General features: G+C 39.4%; 1 protein-coding gene across 1 annotated transcript in view; it reads left to right on the top strand.

Moving 5' to 3' along the window:
* Positions 1 to 10,271, top strand: part of GPC3 (glypican 3) — a 409,732-nt gene extending 399,461 nt beyond the window's left edge. Inside the window, exon 8 of the mRNA XM_036227265.1 lies at positions 9,794 to 10,271. Coding sequence (XP_036083158.1) covers positions 9,794 to 9,963 — 170 coding nt within the window. The 3' untranslated portion in view covers positions 9,964 to 10,271. The remainder of the gene's footprint in view (positions 1 to 9,793) is intronic.
* Positions 10,272 to 23,888: the final 13,617 nt, after the last annotated feature.

Genomic DNA, 23,888 nt, shown 5'->3' with positions numbered 1-23,888 from the left:
AGGTCAGGGTTTGAGCCCTGCCATTTGCTTCCTGTGCCACCCCATCATTTGTCCTGTCTTTCTCTTGGCTTCATCATAGCTCCGTAGGACCTAAGGAATCCATCAGTTAATGAGGATAGACTTTTTGAGAAGGGTGTCTGCTAAGGACATAGCCCTTCACCTGCACACTTTCAGTAGACTGGGGATATATATTCATTTGTGCAGCCATTGATTCATGCATCCATTCAGTCAGTCAACAAGCGTGTTTTTAAGTTTCTGTGCTAGCCAAGCAAGTACTGTGGGAGAGCTGTAGTGAGGAATAAGACTTTGATGGACTGGTAGTTGAGTTGAGGAGAGAAACATAGCAATGACTAATTCATTGAAATTGGTGCTATAATAGAAATGCAATCCAATAAATAGAGAAGGTAGTGATTAACTTGGACTGAGGTGAGAAGGGTAGGCTTCCTGGAAGAGGTATTATCTAAGATGAGGTGAGAGAGAGAGCAGGGCAGGGAGGAAGGGAGAGACCAGAGCATGAAGAAAAACAGGATAACTTCAGAGTATTTGCCATTATCAGCAAAGGATGAATGGGATGAGACGGTGGCTCAAGTACAATATATGGTACTTGGAGAAATATATGTTCAGTTGAAACTAGAAAGCAAATGAGATGGAGAAGCTTGTGAATGCCATGTTAAGGAATTAAGATGTTATTCCACATACAGTAGAGAGCCATCAAAGAATTCAGAGGAAGAGAAAAATGTGATTCAACATGTGATTTAGGAAGTGTTCTCTTGTTCCTGCTGTCACAAAAGAGAACATGCCCTCTTCTTGGACAGCAATGGGCCATTGGAGAGGAATGAGTATCTTATCTAGATAGGCATTGAGGATTGTGGGGAGAGTGGAAGAAGACAGAGAGGCTAAAAGAAGGAAGAGAAATGGTTGGCATTCAAAGACTGAGGAGATGATGCCTATATAAATGTGAGGATGGAGACTTACTGACAGACCGGTTCCAAAGAGAAAGTAGGAAAATAGAGCCAGGATGACAATGTGTTCTTTCAAGTAAATTGATGGGAAGTAGTCTCAATTCCTTCAAATCCCACTGATGATAAGGAAGGCATTTCACAATTAGAGAGTTTTTAAGGAACAAATTTCATCTTTCATTTATGAGGACACCTGCCTGCTGTTGATTTCTGGCCCTCAATGTCCCCACCCCCAAGCTGAGTGTTTTCAGGGACAATAGCCACTTGATCAGTACTGGATATTGTACTAGTAATTTTCTTTGCTGTTGGGCATTGCCGGGACATTGTAAGCCTTTTAGTTCTCAGGCACATTTTTTGTAAGACCCACCATGGCTGATTAAAAATGCTAGATTACCAGACTTTTGGATTTCCCATCCAAGTATATCTCAAGCCCTGCACCAAATTCTATCAAAGAACTTCTCATTGAGCATCTTGAAGCCTAGGTTCTGAGGGATGGTAAGACCATTCTCCCACTTCCCTGACTCCTCACCAGCAATTCTATTTGGCTACAACAAATGACTTTTTGCATTTTCTTCTTTCAACATTCTCAAAGCCCAATGATGCATACCTCTGTAGCTGCATCATGCCTGAAATTTATATTATAAACAGAGCTATGTGAATCTAAACGATTAACATTTTTTTAAGTAATGAGGACAAACTGTATTCTTTAATTGATTTTTTAAAACACAGTTTCAGCTTGGCATCATTTGTGTGAGTCACAAAAGTAAATATGTTTTCTGAGGTTGTATAAAAATTTATCTTAAAATAGCCTCAGGTAAAAATCCTTAACAAAAATTGCCCTCATTCTCCATTCCCAATTGAGGAGCCATATCTATGATTCTAGAGTAGAGCTTAAATGTCCCAAATAATTGAATTAACGTGACTTTCAAAGCACCAAAAGCATACGATTTTGGAGTGGAGCTTTGGTATCAGGTATATTCACACATACCCACCCCTCTACAAAATATCAGGGTAGCAGTGTACTATTCTTAGGAACTGGAATGTACCCTGAATGCCATTATCTTTTGGTCTTTATAGTTGTTTTTTAATCTGGTAAAATATATATAACATAAAATTTGCTATTTTAGCCATTAAGTGTACAATTCAGTGGCATAATTACATTCACAGTTTTATACAACCATTACCACCATTTCCAAAATTTGCCTATTCTGCCTGCTTATATGTTGTATAAATGAATTCACATACTTTGTGGTGTTTTGTGAGTGGCTTCTTTCACTTAGCATCATGTTTTCGAGGTTTATATATCTTATTACATGTCTCAGTATTTCATTCCTTTTTATGGCTGCATGATATTATAGTGTATGGATGTACCACATTTTATTTATCCATTCATCTATTGATGGGACACTTGGGTTTCTTTCACCTTTTGGCTATTATGAATAATCAGCTTTAAACATTGGTGTACCAAGTACCTGTGTCTAGGTTGTTTATGCATCAAAGATAGCAAAAAATATCGTTTCCAAAAGCCATCTTGAGTTGGAATGGCACCTTCTAACAAAGTTTGGTTTTACAGACTAGTTAGGTGTTATGACACTGATAGCAATGACACAATACCTCAGGCATAGTCAGGGTGACAGTGCTCCATTTCACTCACTTTCAGACTTCTCCAAAGACTAATCAGTATTCAGTGACTCCACATCAGTTCCCACTTTCATCTCAAATCAGTACTATCTGGGTTTGACCTAACCACCCTACTGAAACTTTCAAGAATCTTCCATAACCTTCTAATTGACATGTTCAGTAGCTTCTTCCTAGTCCTGACTTTTTGTGACCTCTCTATAATATTTCTACCATTCTAACTTTCTCCTTTTTAAAATGTTGTCTTCCCTTGCCTTCTCTAAACCTGTTCTCTTCATCTTCTCCCCTGGCGCTAACTGAACAATGTCTCTGTCACCAGCTCCTCCTATTTCATTAACTCTCAAGTCCATTGCTTTCCATGGGAATGAGGTGACCTCTGTTGTGGGAAGTAAAGGCTTTGGATGAGCTATCATTCCTGTGGAGCTGTTAGGCCTCCTCACGTGAGAAGCATCTGTAGGCATGAGAGGAATAATCATGACACTACTGCGGAAAGTGATAATAATTCTGGGGCTGAGGTAGGAGAGCCAGCGCCTACCTACACAGGCACTCATTACTGTCAGGGTTTCTAGGATGAAGTTATTCTGTTCCTGGGAATATGACTTTACTCAGGATGTACCTAAATAAGTATAGTAGTGGCCCATATTATAAGAAGATTCTGCAGTAAAAAAGATTTCTTTTTCAAGGGGATTAAGTAATATTTTTGTTTGTTCCTTTCTTTGTGGCTGAATGCAATAGTGAAACATAGCAGTTGAAACCCCTGTAAATCCTTTTGTATTAAAAAAAAAACAGCTAAGTAGTCTAAGCCTCAGTTATAAGGGCATTTGCTGTAGTGTTCTCTTCTTGACAAGGAAAGTGTCATAGAAAAGGCTACCTTAAGTCGTTAAGGAATTTGCAAGTTAGAACATCCAGCTTGGTAGTTTACAAAGCCGAAGTGACCCAAGTTGCCTAAGTGTACTTTTAAGATATTTCCATACATCAGTGAAGAGTGAGAGTGCACACCTGCTCCTGAGGTTTTAGGATATAACCTGAAGGTCCTAGTGGACATGAAATATTTTATAAAGTCTTAAATGAATTTGAAAATAGTACATTTTTAATCCATCATATGGCCTTGCATATTTTAGTATAAAATATTTTACTTCCCCACTCCAAATCCCTAGGGAGAAGCATGCCATGGCTTTGTGTACTCACAGCCCACTGCAGTGTAACCTAAAGATGCAACCCCAGAACAAGTTGCAGAGGCCTAAAATACTAGAGGCCATGCCTATACTAATGAGAAAAGCCATTGTATTCTCTCGTCATTCTATAGTTGGAAGTGAAGATTGTTTGCAGGCTGCAATTAGCTGTAAGCAATGAAGTGGACATCTCACTGCCCCAGCCCTCTTCCAGGAGAAGCCATTGTATTATTTCCAGGGTTTGCAATCATTTAGTATCCAAAACTGGCAACTCATTTGTTTGTCAGGAAGGCACATTATAAAATTAGCCAATTCTAAAAGGAGACCTATTAGACTAATTAAAAACCAGAGTCCTCAGGTGGGCCAGTTCCCCCTCCCCTCATCTGATCTATGAAGAAGAAAATCTAGACCCCCCTCCCAGACTCAAAGGTCATTAACAAAGTCACTTTCCTCTGCTCTCAATTTCATGTAGTCATTTCACACCTGAAAGTTCACAAAAGTGGTGGTGGTGGGTTTGATGTGGTAGGAAGGGTTGTGTTGAGGAGAGGACAAGGGAACCAAGATCTGTTTGTGATTCAGAAGTGAATGGCAGAGCCCCAGGGCTTATGTAGGAATGGGCAGCAGAGTGAGCAGTAGTGCAATGAATATGATATCTTCAGAGATTTCCCCAGTTTCAAACTCTGGGGTCTGCCAAGCAATATATTGAAGGTTTCTCATATTCACGTCTTGGGGGCCAACTGCACACAGCAAATGCAAAACACAGGAATAGTGGTATTGCTCTGTTGCTATATTAGGGCCAGATTGAAGCCATCTGCTGGTACAGCTTGGCAAGGAAGAAACCCCCATGTTTGGCTCAAGAGCAGCATTCTCTCCCTTGGTATTCTGATAGCAGCTCTTCTTTCAGGCTGCCCTGTGAAGTCTGCCTGCTGGTGTGGGTGAGATCCCTAAAGCAACACATTGCCATCCTTGGTGCCATCACAGAGCACAAGCATTTGCTTCCTATTATATGCTCAAGACCCTGATGTCTTTGTAAGGGCCCAAAGGCTTGTCTTACTGGATGACAGGTTTTCCTTAGCTGCCTGTTCATGCCTGCTTGATGTATTCCAGAGCTTTGTGTATATTGGCTTCAGTGGAAGTTATTAGGCCAGAGTTTAAAGAAAATAAAAGCAGTCCAGCATGGATTTATTTATTGCCAGAGTCTCTTTTCCAAGATTAGAACAGCTAAAGAAGAAAGAAGATTCAGAACTTTGTTACTGATGAAGATCACTAAGAAAACTTACATCCCAAGAGATGCAACTGATTAAATCTACTTATTGATGAAGGCTCCGCTGGAGGCAGCCATCTTGGCTTTTGTGGACAGAGAAATGATTGCAGTCTACAGCAAACTGTGTCCTTCACCAGGCCCCAGGAGCCTTGGAATCAGAGAGAGATAAACCTAGAAGAAAATTTAGAGTCCATCTAGTCCAACATCCTGACTTAGCAGATGGGATGGCTGGTGCTCAGAGGAGAGGGAAATGACTTGCCAGAGGTGACATAGTAAGTCAATGGCTGAGCCAGGCCTGGCATCCAGGGCACCAGACTTGCAGGATGGTGCAGCCTCCACAGAAACTCCACCAGAAAACTGAATAAGGGTGGAGGGCTCCCCACTTAGTGCTTTGCCCAACAGAAAAGGCAGAAAAATGTTAAATACAACTTGCAGACTTTGATGACTGATGATTATTTTAGAGGGCTTATCTAGTCTGCAACACAGAAGACATAGGGGCCAAATGAAAGTCAGGGCTGAGTGTGTAATTAGTACAGATTCTTGGATCTACCTTCTGGGCATAGTTAAACTGATTACAAATAGAAAGAGATTTTTGGATTTAGTGTGAAAATCTCCTTGCTGTCCTGAAAGGTTCTAACTGACAATGGACTACAAGATAGAAAAAAAAATATATGTGCATTTTACAATATGTACCTAATACAACAAAGATAATTTATGAAAAATCACTGATAAATATTAAATATGAATGATTTAAAAGAAAATTGTTTATGGTAATTCCCATAGTACATCTTGTTTGTAGCAAACTGAGAAAGTTTTGGTTTAATGTAGATTTGGTTTCTTTGTAGATTTTTGTAAAAAATTTATGTTTGCTACTGGCTGATCCCCAGATACTGTTCCCACAGACTTCTTTTTTTCCAATACAAGATGTCTGACAAGTCTCTTCACTGTCCTTCAGACTGTTAATGATGATCTTTCTAAAAACACAAATCAGATTATGTGTTTTCCTTACTTAAAACCCTTCAATGGCCCCATCTTGCCCACAATAGTCTTAGCATTACTAATCTGCCATGATTTGGCTGTTATTTGTCCCTTCTGCCTTATTCACCACCCAGCACTAAACACACACACACACACACACACACACACACCCTTCACAACAATGCACACTCTATGTTCCCTCCCACCATAGAGGCTACTTATTCCTACTGAGTATGCCCTACCTACAATTCCTGATATTGGTGATTTTGCTCAAGCAGAACCCTCTGCCTAAAATGAATAACCATTTCATCAGCCCTGCCATAGTTCCTCCCATCCTTCATGCTGTAGATTATAACCCAATTTTTCTAAAAACTCTTTCCAGATCATTCTATTTGGAACTTTTATCTCTTCGTTCTATCCCCATGGTGTTTTGCTTGTGCCTTTATCTGAGCCCTTTCTACTTTCTGCCAAGTATCTCTAATTGGTTTGTCTATTGACCTGTTTCCATTGCTAGAATGCTAGAGTGTAGGATTCCTAAAGGTAAACACTAAGTCTTTCTCCAAACTTCTAGCTTAATGCTTGGGACATAGTAGGCTACTGTTAAGTTTGTTGAATTAGATTGAATTATATTACCCCTGTTTCAGAGTGTCCATATTTGTCTTTGACCAAAACCTCATTTCCTCTGTCTCCCATAATGCTTCCTTGTCCTGCTCAACCGTACCCTTCATCTCTAATCTCCATGATGGCAGCCTAGGCTCAGAGTGTGTTTTTGCTGGGATTCCCATCAATATAAATCCCAGAAATCCAGCTATGCAGTTGGGTGGAAAAATTTGCTACTGCCAAATGTATATTCATTCTGAATATTCCTGAGAGCCCTTTGGAGGTAGAAGACTTGGCCCAGCTTTCTGCATGGGGTGTCAAATGGCCCTGGCCATCATTACTGATTTCTTCAGGGAAATAGAACTGATATAATTCCCAACAGAGGGTCTCCAACCCAGTGTTTTTTTTTCTCAGTATTTCACAAAGTTTAATAAGGCTACCTAAGGATGTGATCGGTTTAATGTGGAAACACTGATTTTCTCATGCTTTTTAGAATTTCTCTTTGGCAGTATGTATTTCACTGATCGAGGTTTTTGTTTTTGTTTTTCAAGAAGGAATCTATTACTACTTAATCACTGCAACCCATTTGATATACAAACTTTTTAAAGGGATGGTAGTATCTTCATATGAGGTTCTGAGTCAGACCTGCGTTCAAATAGCACCTCTGCAACTCACCCACTGTATTAGTATGGGCAAAAAAGTAACCCGAGCTTGAGCTACCTCATCCATAAAATGGGAATTATAATACTTCCCTCATAACATTGTTGAGAAGGTTAAATTAAACGAGATAACACATGTTAGTAGAGTACCTGGCGCACAAGGAGACCTCGATAATTGGTAGTCATTTTTATCGTTTCAAAATATGGGGTCCAAAAGAAAGAAACAACAAAAGAGGTTTTGGTGGCAAAAAGAATTAGAAACTACTGGACTTGACATCACTGTTGGGTTTCCCATCCCTACTATAGTACACAAAACTGTTTAGTGTCTGGATTCTTTGAAGAGCAAGATAAATTGTGTAAGTGCTGAGTGGCAACATTAATAGATGTTGTTTCATCTTGATGTTGGGCAAGAATATTCAGAAAAGGAATCTGAAAGCAATGCTGAGAGTGCTCTCATTCAGGTCAATCCTAAAAATACCCCTCTTCATTTAAGTTGAGAAGTTGCCATGCGACTCAAAGCAGGGCTTTCAACAGATACAGCCATATGTGTTCTCAACTTTGGTGAAATCTGATCATGGCCTAAGCCTGTGTTATCCTTGTGGACTGACAGCTGACCTCGGCTTTCTCTGTGCACTCTGCACAGTTCACCTTTCAGAGAAAGAGGTCTGTTTTCCAAGTAGAAGATTGTTCTTTGTTCTTTTTCTCTCTTTATTTTCTTCATATGCTGATTTCCCTGAAGAAATCAGCAATGATTTTAGAGGGAGAGAGAATCTAGATTACAGTTTACTGAGTGACTTTTCCCTGGGAAAGAAGATTTCCTTGAAAATTTGATTTTAATGATTATAAGCATTGAGAAGAAAAACTTTCTCAGCTCTAGAGGAGCAAAATGTAGTCAGATTCATATATATTAAAAGTTATGACATCATTTCTTTATATGGCAATGAAAAATAATTATAATTAACACAAGAGAAAAATATATATTGAATAAGATAGACAAAGGATTCAATAAAATATATATTCAAATTAATAAGAAAAATATCAATACACATTAGATAAGAAGGCAAAGCATATGAACTGTTATAGATTGAGAAATATAATTAGTAAACTAAAACAAAAAGCTGGTCTCTATTAATAATCAAAAGCTTGCAAATTAAAGAAACCTTGAGATATCATCATATGCTGAATACATCTTTTTTTCATTTGTGGCACAGTAAGTCATTGTTGATGGCATTATAAACTACAGTAGCCTTATTGAAAAATAGTATTGCAGCCTGTGTAATCAGACCCCGTAGCTTTGATCACCTTGACGATGCTGCCTGCTCTAACCAATTCCAGCCTTGGAGCAGCCCTGGTCATGGGCCCTGCTCTGCATGCATCCTGGACCAGCTGAGCCCTCTCAATTTCTTCCTGTGACTTATTGTTTCATTCCTTTTAAGAGGAGCTCTTCCTTCCTTTCCTCTGTAGAATCCCAGTCATTTCCTCTGTGCCCATTGCTATGCACCTCAGTGTCCCTAAGGGATCTTTCCGGTTCTATTGGCCACAGAACAGTTGGCTTGTGGCATCACTCACATCACATCACCTTCACTATTGAAATAGAAACATTGGCAACTGAGTCTAGAAAAGCCAAGGGAACAGATTTGAGCTCTAAATCTGGGAAAGCAAATTTGAAAGAAATAGAGCCATGAGCCAGGGCCAGCCATCTTAAATTCCCTAACAAACCACTTTCTACTTATATTTGCCTTCTGAGAGACTTTCTCATTAGGCCAATTCCAATATCCCAATTTCTTTTCAGAATCATGAAGATATCATAAATGGCAGGTAATCAAAGAAAGAAGATCCTTACCCATTAGACCCTCCCTAGTCTTAATTTCCTTGGTGTCAGTTTAAATCCTGTACATTAGGTCAATTTGACTTTTTTTGTGGGTGTTATTTTTAGAGGGGATGAAAAGACCACATAGATGAAAGAAGAAATGTTTGGGGAAGATAAAACACCTTTCAATGGCAAACTATTCTATCCTTAACTCTAAAACAAGGTTCCCAGGAGAAGATCTGTATTGGGTTCAGGGCCCAGGAAAGGTGCCCCAGGAGTCCACAACATGCCTTCCCCCATTAGTACACATACACTTGAGAAGAACACAGGTAGTCACCTACACCACACCTTACATTCTGATACTCGTAGGATCTGGTGAAGATGACCTTAAAGTAGAGTATTGCCAGGGAGGAGAGGTTGCAAAGGGCCAGCGTGCACCCTGCGGTGTGGGTGGAGCCACAGTGGAGAGGCGAGCAGCCAGCTTACTCCCTGTTGGTATGATCTCTGGAAGGAGCACCATCTAGCCATCACCTTCCTCTGCCTCCCCTCTGACACCCTATCTCCTCCCATCTCCTGGCAGATTTCCTTTCTACAAAAGGAAGACATCAAAGCTGGGGCATCTCAGCAATCTAGGCAAGTGCTTGAGCCATGAGTAGTATACACCTGATACTGTTGGTAATCCTGTATTTAAATTTTTTCTTTATTTTTGACAGAATTGGCTTATGATCTGGATGTGGATGATGCTCCTGGAAGCAAGCAACATGTGAATCAGAAGGACAATGAGATAGCTGCCTCTCACAACCTCGGGAATGGCCATTCCCCGCTGAAGGTTCTAACCAGCTTGACAATCTATGTGATGTGCTTTTTCTTCCTGGTGCACTGACTTCCTGGTGTACAGCACATGTGCTGCCCTTCAGCACCCCGTGGTCTTCCTCTATAAAAGGAACCACCTTTTAATTTTTTTCTATTTTTTTTATCTTATATATCTCCTCCATCCATTAAGTAGAAGCCAAACCATGTGTTATGTTTTTGAAATCAAAATAGTATCTTTAGGAGGAACATAAATTTTAGTGGTAGTATAGATTGTCCTTTTACAAAGAAAAAAAATCAAGTCGTGCCAAATTATTTTCCTATGTTTGGCTGCTAGAACATGGTTTCTCTCTCTCTCTCTCTCTCTCTCTCTCTCTCTCTCTCTCTCTCTCTCTCTCTCTCCTCTCTCCTCTCTCACTTTCCCTCTCTCTATCCCTTTGCATGGATTTCTTTGGAAAAAAAAATAAATGCTCAAATAAAAAACACATTTGGTCTTTTTTGTAAGCCCTCATATATGGTAATAATACAATGCCTTTCCTCCTTCTTACCTAGATTTGTATTCAGCGTAAGAAAATCTCATCAGGTGCCAACAGGGCCTTGAAATCTACCTTCCCGCCCACATTTTGTGTAGGTATCAATTCTGGCCCCAAACCCCAGTCAAAACCACTCCCAACATACACCCACTCCATAATCTCCATTTAGAAACCTTGTGTTAGAGTGTCTACTGGAAATGCTTTGTCCAAATAGAAATCTTCTGTGTAGGCCATGTAGTTGCATGAATAATATTATTTTGTCTCGCAATCCAGAGAGGTGGGCCCAAACAGTGCAAAGAAATAATTCCCCAAGCTTCCTTGCTGCTGTCTCAAGCTTGTCATCTGTTATCCTTCTCTAGAGCCTGCCACATGGCAGTGCCAGCAGTTGCCCTGGGTCAGGTTGCAAAGGTTGTCATCAGGAAACCCATGATTTATAGGAAGCAACACTCACTCTTGGCCTCAGGTGGGCTCCTTCAACATCTGTTTATTCAACAACTAGGTTTTCATACCTATTGGGTATGAAGTACTGTATCAGATGATGTAGACAGTAGAAAACAAAACAGATTTGATCCCTGTTCTCGCAGAGTTAAAGTTCTGCCACCAGTACTAATTCCAACACCAGGTTTTTGTCAATTGTAGGTTCAATATTGTTCATTAAATCTTTATTTACACACACTGCATCACAAATAATAATGGTATTATTCTGATATTTGGACATTCTTCTGCTAAAGAACCTCAGGAATAACTAACTTGCCATTGTTTATAATGCCTAGCATATTGCATAATTGCCAGGTGAGGTCAACAGAAACACTGTTGAGTCTTTCGAATGAGCGGGAACTCAACTCCCACCTGAGGGGCAGGAGGCGCTGAAAAAGTGTGAGGAAGAAACGGTGAGACACAGGGAAGAAGTATAAGCAAAGGTCAAAGACAGGACTGGAAAGTCACCTTTGATTCTACAAGGTGGTCTCAGCCAGGATCTCCAATTTCTGTCCAATGGCAGGAGGTCACCATGCAGGAAACAGGAGGTATAATTTCTCACAACTTTTCTCCCCTCCTGCCATCACCAACACACTTCTGTCAGGGTTTCCTGTGGAGCACAGGTTTCCAATATCCATTTTTATCCTTCGCAGAAATTTTCACAGATAACAAAATGGAAATACATGGTTTAGTGTTTCCTTCAGTTGGTTTTGTCGAAGTTGTTAATATGGTTTCGATGATTTGTAGTGGTTGGTAAGACTTGAAAGGAAATTATCTTTGTTTTTTTAAACCATTGCCATTTCTATATTTGAATGAGATTTATAAGAATCTTCTTTGATTCATGAAACCTAAATACCAGAAAGATTTGCCCCTTGGATTCGGTGTGATATGATAACAACACCAGGCCAAAAGAGGATCTAAAGCCCAGTTTTTGCTTAAAAGCTGCCCCTGTCATTCTACAGGAAGGTTTTTATTTAATTTGGCAAAAATAATTTGTGGCTCTGAGACCAGGCTTTTACACCTGCAAGCAGAAGACTGTTTTAAAGTTCATTTCTCCTTTCTGGGAGGCAAAGAAGATAGATTGTTGGTTTTTACACATCCTTCTCATTCACTTTCCCTCTCCAAACCTCAGTTTCCTGCTTCTAAAATGGAGAATCAGGACAAGATGTGTAACTTCTTTGTTGCTCTAATTTCATAGCACCATTGGTCCTGAAAGGAAATAAATGCTGATCCCTCTGTCCAGTGCTGGAGTCATAAACATACTGTTCCCATATACCTCACAGGACTTTTCCAGCCTAAGGTCATATTTGACATACTTCAGTTCCCAGAACATTAACCAAGCCAGCCGGTGTTTCTGCTGTCTTGGTATACTGTCTGCCAGCTATAGTCCATCCAGGGTGAGGGATGATGGGCAGAAGACAATTCCTCTGTAATATCCATGGCCTGCTGGCTTCAGCTAAATGGTTGGGATTAAAATAGATAACCACATACATTTACAAAACATGGAAAATTCAACATCTGTTATTGACATTTATTTCTACTCAATAGCTTGTATCTTTTAGCTTTTTATCCAGGTCTTTTCCTGTCCCTCTATATTTTTTATTTCTGTAGTTCAGAATCCAGTTTCACTGCTAGTAGGTTGCTTTTCATCTTTGAAGTGTTTATTCTGCCCATGTAAATATGTTAAGATGATTATTTTGTCCTTAGAATAAGCCTGGAAGTTGGAAAATTGCCCCATCTTACTGGAAGTTTCCAGGCCTCTTTCTCTTTGGATGTATGTGTGAATTTCCAACTGCTCAACTCTGGTACTTGAGCAAAGTCAAATCATAGAATAACATACCAAATCCCTATGCTGCAAAGAACCTGCTAGTTCATCCCACAATCTTTTTTTGATTACTGCCTGAAGTATGGCTTTCACCAGGTCACGAAGCATCCCGTTTGGTTGCTGGATACCTCCAACTTTTATCAAATTTATTGTTTTCCAAAAGAAATGTATATAGGCAATAAGAATTCAAATAATATACCATTATAAAGTTTTAAAAATAATATTGACCCAATAATTCCCTACCCCATATTTACTATTGAAATTTTGATTTATATCCTTCCAATCTTTTTTTATCTCTCTATATGTGTATTGACACACATTAGATTATACCTAACAGACAGTTCTATAATATGAATCAATATTTATTAGGTTGAGTCTAAATCTGCCTCCCTGTAATTTATACCCATTGATCCTAGCTGTTACATAAAGATCTTTCAACAGCATAAGATTAAGATGATATCACCTTTGTTTAAGGACAAAGTGATTGTCACTAAACAATAATTTAAATCACTGACTCTTCTCTCTTCTGATTTTTCCCCTTAGCAGCTCCTTCAGCTCTGCTCCATGCTCCAGTGCATCAGTTGTCCTCTTATGCTGTCATGCCCATAGCTGAGCCTGTGGCACAGCTGGAGCCCAAGCAGAATGGAGCATGGGTTTTTATATTCCCACAGAGGTTTAAGACCTCCATCAGAGCTGTCCTAGAATGCAGATCCTTGCTTAGAATACACATTATGCTCTTTATGAATGATGAGCTTGTGGCCAACTGAAACCCCTTGATGTTTTTGCAATGGTTGCCAAGTCAGATCTCTTCCATCCCATACTCATGTTATTGATTTTTTTTTCAAAAATAAATTCCAAGGGCCTTTGATTTTACTTGTCTGTATTTTGGGCAAGACACTATATTCCATGGGGAGGGGGGAAAGAGAGAGAGAAAGAGAGAGAATGTACTGGGATGGAGAATTTTTTTTTTGACAAGGCCACAACAGTTTTTAAAGTCTTCTTTTGGAATTGCTATCGAACCAGTTTATGTACCATACAATAAAATCAGCCTCATTTCTTTATAGTCACACCTTGTTTGGAACCAAAAATAATGTTCTTCAGCTTGATTACCCACCTCATTCTTTAGATTTGCTGCCAAGTAGCTTTTAGCTGCTTCTGAAAATCAAATATGCCTTCAAGAAACAAAGGCCTCCCTGAGAAGATTCCAAAGAATGTGCTGTTGGCTATAGAGGGTTCTTTTACCAAAGAAAAATTCTAGAAAATGTGAAGACACTGTACCTCTTGGAAGGACACAGCACTAGTTTAGATATAGAAGGTCTGCTAAGTTTGCCAAGAAATCAACAAAATAAACTAGTTTTTTATTCACTTCTACAATGGTTGCCAAGTCAGATCTCTTCCATCCCATACTCATGTGATATAAATATATTGACTTTGAAAGATTCACACTAAAAATAGAGTTATAGGGCTAGCATATAGTCGGTGCTTAGTAAGTGATAAATTAGTATTTATTTTACAAGTACTGATTGAGCAATGCTTTGTGTCAGACCCTGTGTCATGTACTAGAGTTACTGTATATGAGACAGACACAGTCCCTGCTTTCATGGAGTTTCACATCTAGAGCAAGAGACATACAAGAAATCATAATACAATATAAACACTATAATAAGAGTGTACATATTAATGTTCATGGGTCAGGATATATCCATTGAAGAAAGTGTAAAAGAAAGATGGAAATTTCCAGTTTTCGAAGAAAGTATAGAAATTATCCAGGTTACAAAAGGGGAAATGTGTCTTAGGCAGAACAGTATGACAAAGGTCCATAGAGGACTATGCACAAGGTATTATTTGCCATCATGTGGCATTGCAGAACACCAGAGTGTCTATCCATGCAAAGGTGGTGGTACAATGTGGAGGTGCACTGAGAATTGCATAGCAGTCAGAAGTAATGAACCATATGTACACCCAATAGCTATATCTTAAAATCATAGCTTGGATAAAAAAGGTAAGAAACTGGATGGACTATATAGCATCTCACCATTGAAATAAGATATATTCACAAGAGACTACACATTTTACAAAAATACTTGCACACCGAATTGACCACACATTAGAATGGTTGCCTTTGCATGGAGGGGAATGAGAGTGAGCATTGAGGGAAAAAAGAAGTAAACAAGTCAAAGCAAGAGAAAGGCCTTGTCTGGACCAACTCCGATGATATACCATGAACTAAGAAGATCTTGAAGTCAAACCTTTGCACTTGAGGTCAAAAATAAATCCAAACTCAGGGAAGGGTGGGGGGACGAGGGAGGGAAGAGGACGGTGTAAGATTTCAAGAGAAACATCTTATCCCCGGGGCCTGGTACATAGCAGGTGTTCAATAAATACATGTCGAAACAATAAAACAGATGAGCAGCCAAATTGTTGTACCTCAGGCCATTTGAAACTATTGGCTAAACAAGTGTTCTTTCAATTATGTGATATATTTGCCACCCAGTTAGTTATACATTGACTTAAGAGTTTTGGAGGTGACTCTGAAGTGACCCATCGCTTACCTGCAACTTCGTTTTGACACAACATATTTTAGAGCACTTTCGGGCAGATAATAATTATAGCTTTCTTTTTGGATAAAAACCCAGTTTCCAGTATCATTAGCAATGGAATTGTTGCATTTATTCTGCTTTGTTTTGAGTCTTGAACTTAGAAAGATTACCAGCTCCAACCCTCTCATTTAACAGATATAGAAACTGAGGCTCAGAGAGGCTAAGAGATTTGCATAAGGTAACACAGCAAGGCAAGTGAAGACTCAATTGGAGCCCTTTCCATCACATATATACTTTGTCACCCTGAAGGAGCAGAATGAACAAATGGTTACATTGTTGAGCTAAAGGCTGTTTTCTGAAATCTGCATGCATACAGATAGTTATACTGATCTTCATTTTGATCCTAGTGGCAGTTTAAAAAGAATTTCTTATCTGACAAAACACATTGCCTTTCCAAATTAATGCGTTCAAGCCAGGGCCTGCTTTGAGACATTTAATGTTGCCCTTACAAATTGGAATCCAGAGTGCAGGAATTCCATCATCCTCATGAAGACTCCTTGTCACAACAGAGGCATTGTTCTCCTCACTCATACTGTTTGGTTTCATGACTTTTCTGTAAGATGTTAGGTATTTATTTTGTTTTGATGGTGCTGTTGTAATCAGTCTAGACAAGGGCCTACACTGAGCCATCCAAGAGAGAGGTAAAACTCCCACAGTGGAATTATATAAACTACTTTGTACTGTCCTCAGGAAAGGCAGGGAGGCAGCTCCCCCACCCCAGCCCAGAATCCAAAATTTTCTTGAAAACCATCACAGAATGGGATGAATTCACAAATGGAGAAGGTAAGAAGTGTCCTGTCTCATAGTTATCTTCATTTCATACTGGTATGAATTTACAGACCACATTTTTGTGTTCGCCAGGGCACCAAATGCTATCTCATTGTTTGCAAGGCTCATAGAGACTATGCATTTCCACAATTGAGGATTTGTACATTTTTGCTTCATCCTGAACAAGCAGAGGTACATGTAGAAAGAATAAAAACAAAAGGGAAGGGCAGGGCACAGATTACTCAGATTTAATAGGTGACTTTTACTTGTTTTGAATTTTTACATTATTACAGAACAAACAGAAACATGACTTATGTTTCACAATTTACATGGATGATTACATTTATTTCTACCATTATGTCACATTGTCAACAGATAGTAACAAATCTTAAGTGTGCATTCTTCCCCCATAGCTTCCCTGACACCAAACCCACAACAAGAGAAGCTTCGGAAGGATAGGGAATTCCAGATAAGAATGTGTGTCTTAGGCTTGCAGTCAGTGAGGCCATTTAGCTTGGGATCTCCCATAGCACAAAACTCTACTTCTTACACACAGCAGCACTGCAGATGAGGTTTGTGGAATTAGCATCAATTTGAGTGGGCACATCCTGGCAGATGGGATGGAAGCTACTCACTTGCCCTCAGACAAACAGTACACAACCAATCCTGTGATTTCAGACACATCTGTACAGCAAGGCCACTGAGCACAAGCCAAATGTGAAATTTGACCCTAATCCTCAAGTCTGACCTACCACCAATGGAACATTCATTAGTGACCTAGAGCTCACTTAACTTAGAATAATATTATATTTTCTGCCATTTTACCAATAAGAAATTTTTTTTTCTCTCACAAATTTCTACAACCTGTTTATGCCTATAGTTGCAAAAGCACAACAGGGCAAAAATATTATTTAAGAACAACAGCAAAAATAAGTCTCTTTCCAAATGGCCACAAGTCTGTCTAAACTTCCAAATGAATGTCCTCCTTAATTCCTTATTTAGAGCAATCAGAGTCCTAAACCATCAAAGAAAGATTCAATGTGTCCTCAGTATGCTTTTGTTCAGAGCATTTCACTATATTTTAATTCTTGGAATATCAATGTCAATATACACACAAAAAAACTCCAGCATATTTATTTTTTCAAAATCTGTTGGGTGATAAAGAGTCTACTGCATTACAACTTTTTCAGTCCAGAAGCTCTTAGTTAAAGGTTGTCTTTCTATTATCTTGAACATTTACAACACAGTATGTGGCTCCTAATGATTAGAATCTATCCCCAATTGCCACAAACTCACCTTTCTAGGGGTACATTTCCATCTCCTTTATTGTTCAAGCTGCTGGTAAAATCTGGTCTTTTCTCTGCCATTAAAATGGTTATTCCTAGTTTCGGTGGTCTCATTTCCTGTGATTTCAGACACGTTTCATTCATAGCACTTGATCATATAAAATCTATGGTTTCTGAGCACAGTCCTTCACATGAGTTTTAAGAAAACCATAGAAAACTGGAAAAGTTTTAGTTAGCATCTTCTCACTGCTTATCATCAGGTCAGCCAATGTATCAAGAACATTATAATAGTTTTAAAAGTTCTCATCACAAGGAAAAGAAATGTGTAACTATTTGAGGTGATGGATGTTCACTAAACTTATTGTGGTAATCATTTCACAATATACAAATATATCAACTCATCACATTCGTCACCTTAAACTTATGTTATGTCAATCATCTCAATAAAACTGGAAAAATTATATATTACATTAAGCCCCTTACTGCGACTCTCCAGGCTTGTCCTAAGGCTCACATGAGGGAATGAACAGGAAAGTCTTTCAAATGGTTTGATACATTCATTATAGGGTTTTGAAAAAAAACAACTGCCAAATTTTCTATGTGAGGATAGCATGGTGTGGAAAGTACCCCAGCTTGCCCCACAAGAGTGGGAAGCCCTCAGCTCTCTGCAGCCTTTGTAACCACTTAGCACCACCTGACTTAAGCAGGACCCTACCTATCAGGATGAGTATTTTCCTCAGCCTCAAATGTACAGTGGTCTTCATATCAAAAGAAACTCTCAAACAGAAGAAAATGCTTCTAGCTTGCAGACTTCCTCTCTCCTCACCATCTTCCAAGCATTTCACACTTGAAGCTGGAGGTAAACTTCAGAGGGCAGGGACGAAGATGGATACTAAGAATTGAATATTCTATTTCATTCGATGCCAAGAATCAATGTTCCTTTTGAAGGGAACATTATTGAAAACTAATAATTGGCCAAGGCCCATGTGACCGCTGCAAATAATTGTTATGAATCTGTCTTGTTTCATCTGTTTTATTTCCCCTGAAAAGGCCTTTTTAAAGCCTCACCAGTGGTCTAATTCTGCCTGTCAATGAAATAGGAATCCAGTTCCTCCATCTATTGCATTCAGGAGCTCAAGATTCCTTTTTAGGTTTCTTTGACCATCTCTCGTATTGGTCACTTTTGCTTCATCCCTTAGCTAGGTCAGGAGGAAAGACCCAACATGATGTCCATGCATTACAGTCATCACCAGGAGATACTCAAATCCAAATGAAATCATCAATCAACTGTTAGTCATAACCTAGGTTTTCAAGAGTGCTTGTGTTCTTTATAAAGCCGTCAGTGATTTAAGGATGCATATTGTTTACAGCCCAGCAGGACATTGAGAGTAGAATGACTAGTGTCTAAAGTTTATATATAGCCAAAGTGTGAGGAAACCTTAGCCTCTCCAAGAGTTGACCAGAACAGCTAAATAAAGCCTGTGCTCTGAGCCAGCCACAGACCTAAGGAAAACAGTATTCGTGTTTTCTGAGGGCCTGCCAGGGCTGTTTACTCAATTAGTCCTAATGAGAACTTCAGTTACAGAATGACTTTGCACAGCAGTGAGGCAGGAAGTCCATCAGCTCACATACCTACATCCAACACACCTCTTCCAGTAGGAGCTTATAGCTTGCAAGGAAAAGCTTTTCAGTAATTCTTTTCTTCTTGCATTTGGGCTTGGCTGTGTTGATCTACAGCTCCGCTTTTCAGTCTGCAAACCACAGGCCTTGCTCCTGTTGCTCGAACAAACACCTTTCAGCCTGGTCTGAAACACTGTGAGTCACAGGCCTTCTCACACGATCTGGCCCAGGCCCTTCCAGAGGTTTGTATTTCCAGGCAGGATAGAGCCAGCAAGCAGAGGCGGCTTGGCCCAAAGGTCTTAAAGGGTCCCATTTTGTTTTAGGCTCTAAGCTCTAAAAGGTATGTCAGAACAACTGAACCCAATTTTCTCAGTTGCTGAGCTCCTCAGAGGTGCCATCCATAATGTGCCTGCAGGTCCAGATGCAACCGTAGGCTTCAGAGCAGGCAGGCAGCCAGGACTAGTTTCAAGCGCCTGCCACATTCTTCCTAAGAGTTCTCCGGAAGCTGCAGAACTTAGTGTTTCTTATCCAAAAATCTTCTGGAATTTTTTATTTGTAATAATTCCAAACCCACTGAACATTTTTATAACAACCGAGATTTGGGAGAGAGAGTGGAAAAAAAAGAATCAGTTAGCCAATTAAGGGCATACTCAGTCTTAGGTACTGATTTTCAAGGGCAAATTGATGGGCCTGTTTGAGCTCCCAAGGAATGTTGAGTTCCTGTCTGAGTCCTCCCCCACCCCAAAGTTTCTCTATTGTTAACAGTGTAGCTGCTTTGGATGGCGGAGGTATAGGATTTAGGGTTTCCAGGGTCTATGATCCAGTGAGAGACTGGCCAGGGTCTGGGAGTAGTTCAGCTTATGCCTCACAAACGAGGGTACTGGCAGGGCTCCGTGCTGCAGCCGGCCAAAGGCCCAGAGGGTGGTTTTCTTCATTCTTGGCATGTTCTGCTCTGTATGCCACATCCAGGAAGAGGTGGAAATCATCTGGGGACAGAGAGAAGGCAGGCCCTTGAGGCTAACTCCACTAGTCCCTTCAGCTGATAGGTGGTGAAAGTAAGGATCCAGGGTAAATTAAGGTCACTGGGATGATTCTAGAGCCTAGAGCCTCCTGGCTCCCTGTTTAGGGCTCTCTTGGTCCTAGCCCATGTGTAAGATCAGAAAGAAGACAGCATCTGCCAAACCATATTCTGGAACTTTCTATCTCAGAGTCCGTGATTTCTTATTTTTAACTTCTCCTTTCATCAGTGCTTGTAATGAAAATTGGACCAGTAACACCTTGTAGAATCTGTAAATTGCCTGCAGACTGGAAGATAGGTGCTAGAACAGTTGATAGCCTTTTAGAGTAGGCATTTGCTACCAGTCCTAAAGACATTAATTTTTCTTAGAGAAACAGACGGAGAATCATTGCAAGGGCCATGGGGAAGAAAAAACACATTTGTTCAAATGGCACAATCTTTTTCTTCTGCAATGACTCAAGCACATGCTTCCGCCTCTCCCCCTGAGAGCTTAATAATGCACATATCTGGAGACTGCCTCTCACACATCTGCTCAGCCCTTCATCACAGGGACAGAGAGAATTCAACCATTGACTCCAGAAAATATTTTCCAAGAATAACAGCTTATCTTGCCTAATGTATTACTTTTACTTCCACTTGCTGACAGAATAAGGAGACTGGGCATTCCCTTTTATCCACCCTCAGCACTGAGGCTTGGTCAAATCTCAGCTCTAGGAAAGGTTCATACACTTGGTTCTCGGAACCAAGAGGAGAGGTTGACAAAGGCAGGGAAGTGTGAGAAATGTACTCTCCCTATAATAAGAACTAATTAAATTGGAACTATAACTCCAGCAACACTAAGTGATAGAGCCACGAGGACTTGGCCCAACCTAGGCCTCAGTTCACCTTGGTGGCCCCTTGAAAATAGGGGTCCCTGCCTCAAAGATTACTGAGAGAAACAATCTCCTCCAGAGAAGGCTGTAAAACTACCTGGATTAGAGTAATCTCCATTTGCATTTCAAATCTATTGTTGCAGAAAACCATGGGGCTATTTACAAGGCCTTTCTGAGAGGTGAGTAACCATGTAGGAACACACAACATAAGCAGCTTAGAAAATCTACTGTGCCTGAGGAAAAACTATTTAATTGTGAGAAAACGGACCCTGTGATCATTTCACTTAAGTATACATTTAGTTTTTATCTTATATGGGTCTCTTTTCTTACATTTTTAAAAACACGACAAAGTGGTTAGATCTTGTCTTTAGCACTGAAATTTTTGAAGAAAATCTCTTTCAGTAAAAACCTCAATTTTAGTTCCCTCAAAGACAACTCATAGAATGGGAAAATATATTTTCAAATCATATTTCTGATAAGTGACATGTTTCTGAAATATATAAAGAATTCTTAAGACTCAATAAAAAGAGAAATAACCCAATTTAAAAAATAGTTGAAGGATTTGAATAAACATTTCTCCAAAGATATACAAATGGCTAATAAATGCTTTAAAAATGCTCCGTACCACCATTAGCCATTAGGAAAGTGCAAATCAAAAGCACAATGAGACACCACTTCATACTCATGAAGATGACTATAATTTTTTTTCAATTATAGTTGACATTCAATATTATTTTATATTAATTTCAGGTAATGACTATTTTAAAAAAAGAAAATAACAAGTGATAGTGAGGGTGTGAAGAAATTAGAATTCTCCTACATTGCTGAAGAGAATGTAAAGTTGTGCAGCTGTTTTGGAAAACAGTCTGGCAGTTCCTCAAAATGTTAAACATAGAGGTAGCATATGACCCAATAATTAGACTCCTAGGTATATATCTAAGAGAATTGAAAACATATGTCCACATAAAAACTTGTTCATGGTTTGGCAGTTCCTCAAAAAGCTAAATATAGAATTACCATATAACTCAATAATTCTACTCCTGGGTATATATTCAAAAGAATTAAAAGTCAGGACTCAAACAGTTACTTGTACAACAATGTTTATTGCAGCATTACTTGCAAGAGCCAAAAGGTGGAAATAACCCAAATGTCCATCAATGAATGAATAGATAAACATATGTGGTATATCTATACAATGGAATATTGTTCAGCCATAAAAAAGAGATGAAATACAGTAGTCCCCCTTATGCAAGGGGGATACATTTCCAAGACCCCCAGTGGATGCCTGAAAGTACAGATAGCGCAAAACCCAATATACACTATTTTTTTCTATGCACATATACATATGATAAAGTTTAATTTATAAATTAGGTATGGTCAGAGTTTAACAACAATGACTAATAACAAAATAGAACAATTATACTATAATAAAAGTTATGTGAATGTGATCTCTCATGCTCTCAAAATATTGTACTGTATTTACCTTTCTTGTGACGATGTGAGATGATAAAATACCAGTGTGATGAGATGAAATGAAGTGAATGAGATGTTATTAAGTAAAATAAGGGTTGCTTGAAAACAGCACTGTCAATCTTATACCTAAGATGGCTAGTAGCATATACGGCATTGATATGCTGGATTCACATCTCAGGATGGACAGAGCAGAATGGTGGGAGATTTCATCACACCACTCAGAATGGCGTGCAATTGAAAACTTATGAGTTATTTATTTCTGAAATTTTCCACTTAATATTTTCAGACCACAGTTAACTATAGTCCATCGAAACCACAGAAAGTGAAAGTATGGATGAAAGGGGACTACTGTACTGATACATGTTGTAACTTAGACGAACCATGAAAACATGCTAAGTGAAAGAAGCCAGTCACAAAAGTCTGTGTGTCGCATGATTCTATTTTAATGAAGTGCCCAGCAGACATCAATGAAGACTGAAATCAAATTACTATTTAACTAGAATTGGGGCGTGTAGGTGGGGGTGGATGGAGAGTGACAGTTAATGGGTATAGGTTTCTTTTGGGGGGTGTTGAGAATTTTATAAAATTATGGTGATGGTTTCACAATTCTGAGCATACTAAAAATTACTAAACTGTGCACCTTAAATGGATAAAATTTATGGTAGGTGAAATATATCTCAATAAAGCTGTAAAAATAAGCTCTCATGGCTTTTTAGGGCAACCTCAGTGATACTACATTACCTTCATTTGTTCTTTTTCAGGGGCATTTGAAGAGGCTGTATGGTACAGGGGAGAAAGGGAGGGTTGAAGGCAATTAGTTATTGAGTCCATGCTCTGTCCCTGTGCCAAATGCTGTCACATACCTCCTCACACTTAATCTGTGCTCTGATTATACCCATTCTGTACCTGAGGGAAATCATTTGGTCAAAGCTACACAACTAGGAAAGTGGTGGAGACAAGATTTAAACAGAAGGCTTCTATTTTGAATCTCACATACTTTCTACTCACTTGTGCTAGTCTAGGAAATCGGTATCTTCAATCAGGATAGATTGCTTTTGTCAGTATCCTTTGTGCTGTGTACACCTCAGCTTCACTGTGTTAGGGGGGTGGTTTGGACATGGCAGAAGTTGCAAACTCAAATGCCCACTGGAGCCCAGTAGGAATTAAAATGCTTTTAAAAAGCCAGGCTAGGGAATGGCTATGGTGAATTGGAGAATATGTGACCCATCTGAAAGAAGAGGTGGTGGTAGCTCCAGCTCACTGTCGTCAGAGGGTAACAAGGGCCTGCAGTGGCCAGATCCTGATTTTTCGCAAGCCAAAAATATGGATTTTAAATTTTGGTAACTAATTCAAAGATTAAAAATAAAAAACTGTAGGGCAAACAAAACATTTGCATGGTGATTCCACCTGAGAGCTTACCAGTTTGCAAATCTGGCAGATGATGAAATAGATAAAATCTGATGTTCATTCTGGTTTTTGCATTCTCTGAATCTCTCTACCACACACCTGGTCCTGTCTGCCTCAGT

Source organism: Rousettus aegyptiacus, unplaced genomic scaffold (genome assembly GCF_014176215.1).
Source record: "Rousettus aegyptiacus isolate mRouAeg1 unplaced genomic scaffold, mRouAeg1.p scaffold_m13_p_9, whole genome shotgun sequence".
Classification (NCBI taxonomy): Eukaryota; Metazoa; Chordata; class Mammalia; order Chiroptera; family Pteropodidae; genus Rousettus; species Rousettus aegyptiacus.
Note: the sequence above shows the minus strand (reverse complement) of the source record. Positions and strands in the feature narration are given on the sequence as shown.